At 43.3% G+C, this 15,492-nt stretch overlaps 1 protein-coding gene across 1 annotated transcript; it reads left to right on the top strand.

Moving 5' to 3' along the window:
* Positions 1 to 672: 672 nt before the first annotated feature.
* MTO1 (mitochondrial tRNA translation optimization 1) lies at positions 673 to 14,317 on the top strand. The gene is made up of 13 exons (XM_072417332.1): positions 673 to 721; positions 2,572 to 2,770; positions 8,000 to 8,199; positions 8,317 to 8,434; positions 8,736 to 9,025; positions 9,173 to 9,285; positions 9,366 to 9,556; positions 10,597 to 10,727; positions 10,872 to 11,076; positions 11,345 to 11,516; positions 12,347 to 12,465; positions 12,823 to 12,980; positions 13,628 to 14,317. The coding sequence occupies exons 1-13, from the start codon at positions 689 to 691 to the stop codon at positions 13,793 to 13,795; spliced, it is 2,097 nt and encodes a 698-aa protein (XP_072273433.1). The 5' UTR covers positions 673 to 688; the 3' UTR covers positions 13,796 to 14,317.
* The last annotated feature ends 1,175 nt before the right edge of the window (positions 14,318 to 15,492 follow it).

Genomic DNA, 15,492 nt, shown 5'->3' with positions numbered 1-15,492 from the left:
AAATACCGTTTATTATTATTATTATTACTAAAAGATGTGAATGCACATGGAATGTTATAGAATGAACGCAATTCAAAAAGTCAGGGTCTCTTTAAATTACACTAAACAAAAGATTAAGCAGGGAATTGTTATTTATTGATTTTTTTGTAGTTACAGAAAATGTCTGCTGATCCTTTCACAATCTCTCTATGTATCTCCTATTGCTCTTAACTGGAATATCAAATATTTCCCTTTCCTGCTATCTTTTGTGAACTATAGGACACATTCCCCCCCTGTAATGGCTGAATGGTGGGGGTTGTAGTCTGGATCACTGGGGCTAGGGTGGCAACACTGCTCCTCCATAGACACAATGCTGTGAGAGTTGTCACCGAAGGGCAGAAAGTGAGTTACAGCCAGGTAAAAATAAAGAAAAAAAGCAACATGTGGCCACAACTTCTAAGCATGTGTGAGCCACAATAAATTATATTTCTCTTTTGAGGTTTAGATACATTTTAATACAGATAAAGATGAAGCTGGATCCTTTTTTCCTTTCTGCACAATATCACATGAATGCAGCATTAAGATTCAAAGTATCCACACTACAGAACATAGGCTGCTGCAATGGTCTAGGCCAGCAGAGGGCCACAGAGAGCAATGTTCTCCTTCTATCCCAAGTGTGATTTCTATGGTAAGTCATGAGGTCAGCAAGATGGCGACGTCCATAGCAGAGTATGGGGGGAAGGTAAGGAGGGGATTTAGGGGGTGACAGAGCTGTCTGGGGGCAGATTGGAGGTGATAAGCCGGGGGTATCGTTGTATGAAACACTGGGGAGATGTTCAGGCTACAAAGTAATGATAAAGCATGTCCTGCATTGTGAAATCAGCAATGTCCTGCCTTGTACTAGTGACAACCATCACATACCTGGCATCCTTCTGACAGAGGGGAATCTAACTGTTATGTGTGCTTTACCTGACAAGTCATTCATTCATCTCCGGTGAATGTTTGGTGAAAGTCACAACCACTGCTTTAGACGCTGGAGGTAAATGTTCCAGTGACCTTTCTGGTATATTCTTAATGCAGCTTTCTCGATCTGACCCAGAAATCGAGTCCGTGATTTGGCTTTGATAAGGGTCAGTGTGTGGGCTATGTAGTGATCTGTCATTGCTGAATGAATGAAGAACTAAAAGTCCCAGCAGACTCCAGCCCATCATATCATGGAATTTGCATCCAGCAAAAAATGATGGAGAGAGGCTTTATTATATATATAAAACTGCTCCTGATTTGCAGTGACTGCCCCTCCTTATATCCCCCCAACTGCCCCTAATTTGGAGAGGGACTGTCCCTCCTTATATCCCCCCAACTGCCCCTAATTTGGAGGGACTGTCCCTCCTTATATCCCCCATCTGCCCCTGATTTGGAGGGACTGTCCCTCTTCATACCCCCAACTGCCCCTGATATGGAGGCACTGTCCCTCTTCCCATCTGTAAATGTTGGGGGTGTGGCAAAGTTTAAGAGGAATGACAGCTGCATTTGGATTGGTCACACAGACACTTTGTTTCAGGTTGTAAACATTCACCCTATCACTGATTCTATGTGTATCTTTCACCTGCAAGTGAGGAATGGTTTGCCAAACCAATCCGAGCTGTGTTGCCTTGTTATTTGAGGAGCCATTGAGAATAGACACAAGCACAACACACTAACGCCATGTGTTGCAGCAACGCATGTGTTATAGCAACACACTAAATTGTAATGATGTTTTTCAGATCCTAATCAGATACATTCCAGAAGCAGGAAAACAAAGGTGTGCAAAGTCTTAGGCTTCTTACACATGTCAAATGATTCTCAGTTGATACAAGCCTCAGGGCTGATATTGGACGAGAATCTGATCTGTGTACAGCAGCTGTCCGACATTGTTCATGGATTTGTCCTGACAGATCCATGAACGACCGCAATAGAAGTGAAGGGGAGAGAGCATAGTGGGGTGCTGCTCTGTTGTTCTCCCCCCTCTCCTCTCCATAATCCACAGCCTCTATTATATGTTTGGGCCCTGGAAATGGCTTGAAAGGAGCAACAGTTTATTGCTGACCTAGATGGAAGCTGAGCTTCTGTTGACAGGGTCAAAAAAAAAAAAAAACAACACTTAGGGCTCTATCTATAAAACTGAGAATTTGACATCCCATCAAACATTCCTTCATGGGAATCTTCCAGGTTCATATGTTTCAATGGCATTAATTGATTCCCACAAGGGAATGTTTGAGGGAATGTCAGGTTCCCTGCTTTATAAATAGAGCCCTTAGACGTCATACAGAAAACATCTCTGTTCTCCCACAGCCAAAGGGGACAACTGACATTCCATGAGAGCCATTTTTGTCCACCTTAAAATTTTTGGTTGGTATGGATTTGGCCCCCTGGTGCCATTACCTGAGATGTCCAAACAACTTTCAGCAGCAATTTTTGCAGAACATTACATGAAAGATCTTTGCTGTAAGAATGGAAGAGGGTGATAGTCTGAATGAACTGAGGGGTTTATATGGTTTCCGGTCTGCTAGATTTGTTCTGATCATTCAGGTGACTGCAACTTTTCTATTACAGTGGATCCTCTCTCGTGGAGTTCGAAATGCAATTCCCAGACTTCTAAGCCGCTCAGTTTCCTCTCCCACGAATGAGGAGAATGCACTCCATTACAATGTGGTGGTGGTTGGAGGAGGACATGCGGGCAGTGAGGCTGCTGCTGCGGCAGCACGGACTGGTGCCAAGACCCTGCTCATCACACACAAGGTGGAAACCATAGGTAAGGATGTCCCGTGTTCCTGATATGATCCCTTCACAGACTACATGCTTGATCTAGACTTTGTCACCACGCTGATATATGTGTAAAGAACAAAGCTTTCTGTCCTTTTCTAAAAGTCCGACTATGTTGTGCTCAACAGCAACAATAGCCAGGCACAGATCACCGGGCTTCTGCCTGTTAGGCAGAGGAACAAGTCAGCAGGGGGGAAAGGGAAGAGAAGGAGTGTTGGCTTTACTTTATTTCCTTCATCTACTAATTGCCCAATTAGTTTAAAAAAAATAAAAATAAACCCAATTACTTACGTGAAATTATTGTCACATGACATGCCAGATGCAGCTCTCCCCCTTTTGAATTACAGTGTGGAAAGGTCTTTCTTTGGGTGCTCATGTCACTGACTGGTGATGTGAATTTGTTCATTGGTTTTAAGAGGAGTCCATCGAAGGGTTCATCACAAGGTGGATTCAGCAGTGGGGCTGGGCCAAGGAGTAGCAGTAAAGGCAGTGGGAGATGGAAGCAAAAATGGTAGGACTTGCAAAATTTGATGTAGAACTAGTTCACAGCTCATTGTGGACACACTTTTTCAGCATGGTTAAAGAATCCTTCATCCTAGCACTAGATTCAGGTTAATTAAAAACTTTCTGGAAATGCACTTTAAATTAAAAGATCAGCATAACAACCGTGAAATGAACATCTTAAGACAGGGAGAAGCAATGTTGGCCAGCATATTTCTTTCTGGGAAGGTTTGCTTTAAGTGCCCATTTCTTATACCGAGGGCTCAGCTGAGGTTATTACATAATATAGTCTGCATAAAGAAATATATATATATATATATATATATATATATATATATATATATATATATATAATTTCCACTCCGCTGCTGCCTCTAGGTAGATTCCTGTAGGGCAGGAATTCTTTTGCATCAGTATCAATGGTTATACCTTGTACTCTTGACCTCATTGAAGGTTCAAGTGCCTTTTTTCTATTATGAGTTTTTGTGTTCCTCACCCTGCTGCCCTTTTGCCCTTGCCCCCCCCCCCCCCAGAGGCCGGGGTCCAACGCAAGATACAATCCTGTTCTCCCAAATATGCTGATTTTTATTTGTGCCCACTACGTCGCTGTTATTACTTAGTTTGAATATGCAGGGGCTGAACTCCCCTGCCAAAAGAGCTAAGGCATTTAGGAGTTTTTATATCATACGTCTTCAGGAGACACACTTTTCAGCCTCGTCACATCCAAAATACTTTAGCAACCATTATCCTCATGTTTACAAGGCTAACAGGCCCAACAAACAGAAAGGGGTCATGATTGGATTTAGGAGTTCTTTACCTTTTACTTGTGATCTTGAAATTAAAGAGCCAGAGGGTCGGTTCATTATACCGGTTGGACAAATATGCCATGTAAAGATAACAATTGTTTCATACTATGCCCCTAATGTTAAACATATCCCCTTTTTTCCAAAGTTACTGTCAGAAGTACAAAAACACCTAAAGGGCACCTTGTTATTATTGTGCAGTGACTCCAACTTAGTGATCCACCCCACCTTGGACAGGAGGCTGGCCCAGTCTCCGCCGAATCCTTTGACACCTGGGTTGGCCCCAAGCCCTTTTTCCAGAGTATTGCAGAACCATAACCTGGTGGATTGTTGGCGGGAGCTACATCCTTTACAACAAAATTATACCCATTTTTCCTACCCACATAACGTCTGGACCAGGATAGACCACATTATTATCTTGTCTCTCGTGCTTCTGCAGGTTGTGGACTGTAGAATAGTTCCGATCTCTTGGTCTGACCATAAGGCGGTGGCCCTATCCCTGTCCTCTCCATATGATAAGCCTGGAGGAAATGGGTGGATGTTGAACAATTCATTGCTAGGTGACCCAGAGGTGGCTAGCCTTGTGCAGCAACATCTACGGGACTACTCCTGCAATAACACTCCTGAGATTGGGGCTGCAACGCTCTGGAATACCCATAAGGCGGTCATTAGGGGTAATATCCAAATAACTTCACGGGCAAAAAAAACAAAGGATGGCAACGATCGCTGAGCTGGAGGCGAAGTACAGTACTCTGGTAACCCAGATAAAAAAAACACCCCTTCTGTTGCCTTAAAGAAACAGTTAGAGGTGGCTCGTGCAGAGCTGGAGTTGTGCCTTAATAGTCAGGCTGAGAAACAGCTTCGGTGGGTTGGCAATAAATTTTATTACAGAAGTAACAGAGCAGACACTCTGCTGGCTAACAGGTTATGCATGCAGGCTAAATTGCATAAACCCTATAGGCTTAACATCCCAGGCCATGATCCGACTAGTCACCCCGCAAAGATTCTAGATGAATTCCAGAAGCGTCTCCACTCTCTGTACACAGCCCAAGCAGTGGGCACTACAGAGAGACTAAAGTTATTCCTTGCCCCTCCCTCCTGTGCCCAAAATGGTACAAACAACCTTGGAGGCAGATATCTCTGAGGAAGAAGTGTACTGAGCCATAAATAATTTGAAACCAAACAAACGACCAGGGCCGGATGGCTTTTCGGCCCCATAATATAAACAGTTCGCGGATCAGCTAGCACCTCATTTGACCAACCTGTTTAATTGTCTGTTGAAAGGTGAACATACTGATCATTTTACTCGGGCAAACTATAGGCCGATTTCACTGCTGAACTTGTGAAATTGCTGGCTGCCATATTGGCCTGGCGCATGAACACAGGTATACTTTCCCTAATTGGCAAGGACCAGGTAGGCTTCATGCATCAAAGACAGGCCGGTGATAATGTTTGCCGCACGTTGCACATAGTTAACCAAGCACACAAGAAAGGGGTGTCTGCAATGCTGGTGTCTTTGGATGTAAGAAAGCTCCTACATGCATTGGGGTTTGGCCCTCACTTTTGTACTTGGGGGTCGAGGCCCTGTAACTCATCCTAAAGCATATGTGAAGTACGCAGGCTACCGTTATGATTGTTTCCCAATACAAAGGGGCACTAGGCAAGGATGCCCACTGTCGCCCTTGCTCTTTGCCCTGGCTATTGAGCCTTTAGCTATTTTGATCCATGAGTGTTCTGATATATGGGGTTCGGAGGTTGCAGGAAAACAACATAAAATTTGTTTGTGGACAACGTTATCCTAATTATCTCCAACCCAGTAATTTCCTTGCCCAATTTGTCAAAGATACTTGATAACTTTTCTGTAGCATCTGGGCTCACAGTTAACTGAGACAAGTCTAAAGCCCCGAAAATATCCATGTCATCTAGCCTCCAAGCCATTGTCCAATCCACCTTCCCGTATTAATGGGAGGATCGTAACCTGTCTTACCTTGGTATCCACCCTACGGCAACATATGAGGATATGTTTACAGCAAATTTTAACAATGTGCTTGGTTCAATCCCCAATATGCTGGAGACATGGAAAAAGTACCAGATCTCTTGGTTTGGGAAGATAGCCGCCCTTAGGATGTCAACATTGCCGAAAATTCTCTACCTATTCAGGGTGTTGCCTGTTAATGTTCCACTGTCCACCCTTAGGTCCCTGCAACGACTATTTCCTAAATTTGTTTGGGGGAACAGTAGACCCAAGTAGCTAGAAGAATCCTGTTGTACCCCAAAACACACGGGGGCTTGGCAGTGCCTAATATATGTAATTCCTATTATGCGGCACAATTGGCCCCCTTGGCTGCCTCCCATGCTGCAAAGCATGCCCCTCTGTGGGTTTATATTGATGCACATTTGGCAAAGCCGATAGCCATTAAGACACTACTGTGGACTCTACCGCAGATGCGCAATCACATCCCAGACCCCATAATTCAACACTCCCTTAAGATGTGGGATTATGTTAAATATTCAGGTAATATAATGTCCCCCCACAGGCCGCTTGCAACCATAACCCACAACCTGGACTTCCCATCAGGGTTCAAGGACCCTAAGCGCTTTGCGTGGAGCACCATGAATGGCTTTAGCAGGAGCAAGGATCTGGTGACGATCAATGGGGTGAAATCTTTTGATTCTAGAACATTATGAGGTCAAATCTACCGAGTTCTTTAAATTTTTGCAATTGAAGCATTATATCCAAGGTACTCATAAATATGCAAAAACTCCTATGAATATCTCCCAATACGAGCCGGTATGTGAAAAGGGACTGTGTGGGTAAAGGCATCCTTTCTTTGGTGTACCATTCGTTGCTTGTGACACATTATACACATCCACTACCATACATCTCACGTTGGGAGAATGACATGAGGCGACAACTGGATGAGGAACAATGACAACAGATATGGGAAGCCTCGGCCCATGGTACCCCTAATGTAGCCTTCCATGAAGCTAATTTTAAGCTCTTACTCAGGTGGTACATGGTCCCCACTAGGCTGGCGACGTACCGCCCTGATTTCTCAGGAGACTGTTTTCGTGGCTGAGGGGCGCCAGGCTCTTTGTACCACATATGGTGACAATGCCCTAAAATTAGGAGATTTTGGACAGGTGTATAACACGTTTTATACGTTCTTTTAGGTAAAGGTATCCGCAAAGACCCGTTTGAAACCCTTTTGATGTTAAGTCCCATAGGAATATCCAAAAATCAGTTTCAATTTATATCGTATGTGTTTACGACAGCAAAACAAACACTGGCTAAATCCTGGTGGTCCGGGACACCCACTGTGGCAAAGGTGTAGAGGACTGTTAAGTGGTACCTTGTGATTGAAAACATGGTTGCTAGAACCCACAATCGGTTGCATATGTTCAGAAAGCTGTGGGATCCATGGATTGAGGCATATCTGCCTGAAGATTTTGATTGCTCTCTAATTACTATATAATGGAGTGAAGGTCGTATTTTATCCTTATTTGTGTATATGGGTTTTTAAAAGTCCACCTGGATGCACACCGGTCTCTTCCCCCCTGTCTGCCTCCTTCTCTTTTGTGTGGCTCTAGTCTGGTTGTTTAGGTTGTTTATTAGGAGGTTGCTAATAAGACAGAGTTGCCTATCTCTCTCTGTTTGCAGAATCGCATAGATGGGCCCCTTGATGGGGCTAGCCAATGCAGATGTAACATACATGTACCCTGTTGAGTCTACAATATACCAGTGCAAGAAGCCTCTTACAGGGGCTGGCACGTTCTTCTCAGATTATAATGTACTTGCTGTCAAAATGATGTTTACTAGTACTGCTACTATTTTTGTAATATGTCATTGTTATTACTTGTTGGTAATTTTAATAAAAATTTATTGGAAAAAAATGTAATTTCTATCCATCTAGGCCAAATGTCCTGTAATCCATCATTTGGTGGCATCGGCAAGGGTCACCTAATGCGGGAAGTGGATGCCCTGGATGGAGTCTGTGGGAGGATCTGCGATGTTTCCGGAATTCACTACAAAGTCTTAAACCGCGGCAAAGGCCCAGCAGTGTGGGGGCTTCGAGCGCAGATCGATAGGAAGCTATACAAACAAAACATGCAGGTCTGTAACCAGGAGCACAAATATGGAAGCATTGATCTATAATGAGGCTATGAATTGGTTTGTAGGTTCATCCAATTGCCCTTCTAAAAACTCTATTCTTCTCTGTACTTTGTCCAGAAAGAGATTCTGAACACTCCAGGTCTCACAGTAAGAGAGGGTTCTGTTGAAGATTTGATTTTGGAACCGCCAGATCCTTCTTATCCTGGAAAGTGTCAAGTCAGTGGAGTCATTCTAGGTAAGAAACCAAATGGTCATTAGAATGATTTAGCTTGTAGGTGGCCCTGTAAATATTAACATGAACAAAAAGCAGCCCCATGTATAGATTCAGAACATATTAACATGCTTAAAGCAGCCATAGAAAATGGAAAAAAACAACAGCTTAACCCCAAATTGCTCCCCTGCTCTGTAATACAAGTTTATGTAAGGCGTGCTGACAAGTGTGGCTATCACTCAACACAGCTCACAGAGAATTGAAGCAACAGAGGAAGTGGTATTTGGACCATTGATAATCCATAGACCATGTTTTGTCTCTCTAGCTGATGGAAGTAAGATAATGGCGAGAAGTGTGGTGTTGACAAACGGCACCTTCCTTAGAGGAACTGTACGTATTGGTACTGAAAACATTCCTGCCGGCCGTTGGGGAGAGGAGCCTGCGGTCGGTCTTGCTCTCACTTTGGAGCGTTTGGGCTTTAACGTTGGAAGGTTGAAGACTGGAACCCCACCTCGCATCTTGAAGGACTCGGTAGATTTTAGTGTCTTGGCAAGGAGTGATGCCGATAACCCACCCGTGCCATTCAGCTTCATGAATGACAGAGTTTGGATCAAGGTAAGTCCCTAAAGTGTTGGTCCACTCATGATGATCTTACACTGTTTTATATAAATATATCCCGAGGGCCTTATATGTGTCCTCCATTGTTTCATGACTTGTTGAGTCCATTGGATGAGTCTTATTAACTTAATTTGTTCTCTGTAGCCTGAAGATCAATTTCCGTGTTACCTGACTCACACGACCCCTAAGGTGGAACAAATCATTCGGGAGAACTTACATCTTAACAATCACGTCAAGGAGACAAGTGCGGGCCCCAGGTAAGAGTCTGGCCTCTAATCACATGATCTTATGTGTACCTTTCCAACAATTAGCTAATTTTAAACTTGATCTATTCTAGGTACTGTCCTTCCATTGAGTCAAAGATCTTGCGGTTTCCAGGTAGAAGGCACCAGGTGTGGCTGGAACCGGAGGGGGCAGATTCAGATGTGATCTACCCACAGGGGTTGTCAGTAACTTTGCCAGCCGAGGCACAAGAAAGGCTTTTGAAAGAAATTATTGGGCTGGAGAATGTTCATATGCTTCGTCCAGGTCAGTGGATGTGGTCCAAGGCCTTGCTTCAGGAAAGGTCTGTGCAAGGGGTTGCACAACTGATACATTTTACCTACGTGGAGGAAGTCAGCACTAGTTCAGCTTCTTTTGTAGATATCCACATAATGTTAAGACATTTTGAAATAATGATAGGAAAAATAGAACTGTTAAAGGCACTTGGTAAGAAGGCATTTGGTGTGAAAGAAGGAAATTTTTATGACTTTAACATCATAAGAAATAACACTTATCAAGGGTTCAAAGGGTTTCCCTTCCTTGGGGATTGCTACGGCTGAGCACAATGTGTACTGGACATATGGAGCCATCATCTTACTTATCACTCCTCAAGATCCACCCAATTTTATGAGTCCAGTACACACTTGGTTCAACAGTATCAAGCCCTGACGGAGGAGGCCCTGACCTCCAAAATGCATTAGATTTTTTTGAAGTCCTAGTAAAACTGAATCTGAACTTCAAACTTTCTGTTTACTCGAGAAGGGACAGAGTGTGCAAAAGAAAAGTCCCTACCTGAGTACAAAGCCAATTTTTAGCTACCAATCTTGGACGGACAACTTGGAAAGAATCACTTTACTACACTACTTGAGACGAAGAAAAATATTCAGAACTTGGGTTCCTAAGTCTACTTTACAAGTAAATCTACTCTAGAAGATCCAGCACCTCACACCTTTGCAGAGGAAGAGAAAAATAGGCATCAGTATTGTCTCCCTGCATCTTTTACCTATTAGTCATTTGCCATGCCTTGTTCTTTATTGTAGCTCTGTGTGAAAGCTGCCATCTTGGTAGAGGCAGAGCTTTGCTTCCTCGTGTCAGAGCCTCCAGCAAGGAGAAAAATGAGCAGCACTTTAGTGACATTACCAAACCTCACTCCAAATCTCCTCAGACAACAGTGCCTAAATAATCTCACATTACATATATACAGCTATCATTCTTTTCATAGAAGGGTGTCTAGACACACTCGCATTCCTGGTCTAGCCTTTATTCTGACTGCTGTTAGAACCATAAACACTGTATTTAATTTGCAGGTTATGGCGTGCAGTATGACTTCATGGACCCCAGACAGCTCCGAACCTCTCTGGAGACGTTTCTAGTACAGAGACTTTTCCTGGCTGGACAGATCAACGGCACCACAGGATATGAAGAGGCTGCAGCTCAGGTACCAAAGAGATGTGTTTGGTAATATTATAATACCAAATTCTCTTGCCCTTTCCATACATGTTATACGATTTTTGAACCTGCACAGATAAACCTGCAAGCTGTGTGAAGCCAAACTCTCATGTTGGATTTCATGTCTTGTCAGGGGATAATTGCTGGAATAAATGCTGCTCTTAGGGTGAAAGGTCAGCCAGCATTTACAGTCAGTCGCACGGAAGGTTACATTGGTGTCCTAGTCGATGACCTGACCACGCAAGGAACTCGTGAGCCGTATCGCATGTTCACCAGCAGAGCCGAGTTCCGCATGTATCTGCGACCAGACAATGCCGATACTCGTCTTACTTTTCGAGGTGAGGATCTGTTATGTTTTCTGGATTGTATTATCCCAGAGTCCCTGCACAACAAACATTACCATAGTTGCACATTCCAAGTTCTCTGCTCCAAAGATTAATTTACATTCTCACAGCGAGGGGCACTATATGTTTGGATTTATAAAGGTGTGTTCTGCCCTTGACAGTGTTAAATGAAGACAAATAGACTATGAAATATTCTTATTGGTAGGACAATCATTTTTTTTTTTTTTTTTTTATTACTAATAAATTTTGATGTGCCTTACAGGATATGAAGAAGCCGGCTGCGTGTCTCAGGAGCGTTACGATCGGACACGAGCAACCAAAGAAACGCTGGAGGAGGGTCTAGCTGTGCTGAGTTCTATCCAGTTAGGACCTCTGAAATGGCAGCAACTGCTCCCAGAGGCCCATGTCAGCAGCAACCGCCCCACTATGCTCAGGTACCCCTGACCTTGATACTGCTGGCAGTATACCTATATACAAATTGTAACGAAAATAAACAGAAGCCATGCTCCATGCCAAAACCACCCTGAACCAAACAATCACCCTCTATGCTCACGCAGGCTCATTGTTATTGTAGAATTGGGGGTGTCAAGCTACACACATGTTCACTGCAGGTTTTTTTGATCTTCAAAAAGTGCACAAAGATTCACCACCATGATTTTCTGCACTCACTATGCTTTTCGCTCACTTTTAGGCACAATTGTAATAGACCAGTTATTCTCAGCCAAGGTTCCTCCAGAAGTTGCTAGATGTTTCTCCAACTGTGGCTGGTAGAATTCCCATTTCATGATGCAGTGATTTCTGGAGCCAGCACCACCTGGTAGAGCCAGCTGCATGACTCCATTGACCACCATAGGAAGGGGGACAATCTTTCCACTGGCCACCAATTTAAGAGCCATTTATCACAATGACCCCCAATTTATTGGTTTTAGCAAAGGTTTCCCCAAGACCTCAAGTTTGTTTCAAGGGTCCTCTGAAGTAGAAAGGTTGGTATAGACCATTGTTTCTCAACCAGGGTTCCTCCAGAAGTCCCTGGGGATTCCTTAAGCAATGAGCAGTTTGTGCCAATAAGGCAAGTTTAAATCCAATGATCTTTTTGGCTATCTGTAAGGGTGACATTCTTCCCAATGGAGTGCAGTGTAAGATACATTCTTCCCACTGAAAACCACACTAATAAACCGTGAGCTGTGGAACCTTGTAGAATTTGTTGGCAGATGTGATCTTTCATAAAAGAATTCCATGTCACCCTATTTTATTATCTCTCCAGTGCCCTTGATTTGCTTCGCTACAATGGAGTGGAAGCTGAGAATCTCTTCAGAGTATTTCCCGAAGTTCTGCAAAAATTCAGTGAAAGGCCAGACATAGCTCAGCGGCTGAAGATTGAAGGTGAGCAGAACACTTTTCAAATTTTGAATACAGTGTGGAAGGTTTAGATCTGGGAAGAGGGGGTGATTTTCATTTTACTTCCTGTCCTAAAGTGAAGGAAACCCCTCTCAGAAAGTTGAATCTAAAACAGGAGTCCTCATCGGTATTCCCCTCCATTCTTTTCAGCTGGCAGCTGTAAAATGTAGGTTTCATCCTGGTGATGACAGGCTGAGTACAAATAGAGTCCTTAATCAATAGACTCTTTATGCCAATAAGAAATAGGGGGAACAGGACTCCCCAGCACAGATGGTAAGAAATCAGATGAAGATGAAATTTACTTCATATTTAATAATGGAACATTCTCATTCATCTTTTTAGCTATGTATGAGGTGCACATCGCTTACCAGCAGAAGGATATTGCTGAAATCCGGAAAGATGAGTCTTTGGTGTTGCCAGAAGATTTGGATTACATGACCCTTGATGGTATGCTGTCTAATGAAACTAGAGAGAAATTGATGCAAAGTCGACCTGAAACGGTAAGTCAAACTCCCTGAAAACTGGATGTGCTAGGCATGCCCAAAAACTTTCCTCACAGCACACAGAATGTGTGTAGTATGTCGTGTGCTTCTGCCTTGCTGTAGCTCTCGCCTCCTTTTACTTTCTAGCCATTCTTAGTTGTCAAAACAATAGCTGGGAGTTGCTGTAGAAGCTGCTGCTGTTGGGAAAAAAAAAACAACAGATACAGTGTTTAGAAACACAAAGAAATAGAGAAATACAAAGTAACATTGTAGCTTTTGTATCCTTTAAGTTTCATCATCTTTAGCTCATAGCTTCCATCTGCAGTCAGTTGTCACCATTGTCAGTGATAGCAACCTGTAAAGTAGGGTGGTTTTTATCACCGGGGTGGCTTCCTTGCCTCTTGCAAACATACTCTGGCAGTGTCTTACCTTCAGCTCCACATAAGGAGCAAACGGGGGCAGTTTATTACACCATGCAAACACAACAAACAACTCAAACGCTCATTTATTCATAAACAAGTTCTTCGATGCTGCTGGGTGGTAGCAGGCTGGTGGCTGCCTGAGAACCAGTGTTCCCATTACCCATGTAAACTATGCCTAAAAAAAGTTGTAGGTTTAATTCAGTCTTGTCGAAGAAAGTAAAATGAAATGTTTTGACTTTGTAGATCGGAGCAGCTTCACGCATTCAAGGAATGACACCGGCCGCCATATTGAATTTGCTTCGTTATGTCAAAAACAGCAACCGGCGTGTGAATACACCAAGGCCTTATTTGAAAAGAGCGGAAAGAGGACCTGTAATGGAAACCAACACACTTCAGGAACACCATGTATAGCACGTTACCTATGAACTGAGCAACAGTCTGTTACATGTACTGGGTTGGGGCATGGGGATACTGGGAGATTTCTTGGATAATGGGATAATGGGAGATCTCTTTCCTTGTGCAGGGTGACTGGTCTTGTATACGCCCCCTCCTGTAGTTTTCTATGTGTGGTGGGCGGAGCTTCTGCATCCCTCCCATTCCACTATTCTTTGCAGCATAGTGATTATGTCACCACTACTGTTACAAAGAAATATCTGGACTAGCACAGACCTTTGACACCCACATAGTGGTCTTTGAAGAAAACTTTGTGCCTGGGGTTCATTTTTAGCATTTATTTATTACATTATGTAAATAAATAAATTTCACTAAGTTAGAGTACATCACCAACTCGTGTGTTCAAATGAAGTGTATGGAAGAGAAAAATGTAAATTCTTGCAGGCAGGGTTTACTGGTAAATAAAAATATAAATAGAATAACATATAACATCTGTCATTTATTTGCCTGTAATAAAATATTATTCTGTTTTTTTTTTTTATGTTTTTTTTTCTGTGTGATTGCTTAAGCCACTTTTACACGTTTACAAAAAAATGTAAAAAGTTGTTTAAAGGTACTTGTGGCACCCCCTTGATGGTGGATGCTGTGCTTACATAAACCTGCTGGTTCTTTCTTCCATGTCTGGTCCATGAACGGATTCACTGCATTTCCCAGATTTACAACTTGAGAAAAAAATTATACCTTGGCATTTAGATGATATAAAATGTCCCATGATCATTGGGAGGCCTAGCCAGTGCAGAAACCGGTAGATAGCTTTGCTTAAATGCCACCTTTTTATGGTGGCCAGAGTGGCCTTAAGACTACCCATTCACTTCTGTGGTGGCTAGCTTGGCCCGGAGGTCACCTATTAGTTTCTATGGTGGATAGCTAGAAGTTGAGGCTATTCAATTATATGGTGGACAGAATGACCTTAGGACTACCCATGGACTTCTGTGGTGCGCAGCTTGGCCTGGAGGTCAACTATTATTTCTATGCTGGACTGCTAGGCCTTCAGGTCACCTGTTCACTTATATGGTGGACAAAGTGTCCTTAAGGCAACCCACTCACTTCTTTCCTGGACAGTGGCAGTAAGGCAGCCCACTGAAAAGTTAATCTCTAAGCCAGGCTATATATAATGGAGAGAAATGGGGAACCTCCCGGGCAAACTGTCCACCATTGATTGCAAGGGAGACCTTTAGGTCAAGCTCGATGTAAAACAGGTGGCCTCCAGGCCAAGGTGCCAACCATGGAAGTGAATAGGCAACCTGCAGGTCAACCATGAAGGTGAATGGATGACTTTAAGGACAAACTGCCCATAACAGAAGTGAATGGGCTGCCTTGAGGTCACTCTGTCCACCATAGATGATGGGTAGCTTGACCTGGAGGCAAACCCTTAGTTTCTGTGTTGGATGGCTAGGCCTTGAGGACACCTGTTTAGTTTTATGGTGCACAGAGTGGCCTTTAGACAACTTATTCACTTCAAAAGTGGACAGAGTGACCTTAAGGCAACCCATTAAGTTCTATGCTGGACAAACTGGCCCTAAGGCAGCCCTTTGAACATGGAGTCATCATGACATTTAAGACAACCTCTAAGCCAGGCTGTTCATAATGTAGAGAAATGGGCAACCTCCAAGCCAAACTGCTCACCATTTAACTAAAGGTAGACCTTTAGGTCA

Source organism: Pyxicephalus adspersus, chromosome 7 (genome assembly GCF_032062135.1).
Source record: "Pyxicephalus adspersus chromosome 7, UCB_Pads_2.0, whole genome shotgun sequence".
In the NCBI taxonomy this organism is placed as follows: domain Eukaryota; kingdom Metazoa; phylum Chordata; class Amphibia; order Anura; family Pyxicephalidae; genus Pyxicephalus; species Pyxicephalus adspersus.
This window is presented reverse-complemented; position numbering and strand designations above follow the sequence as displayed.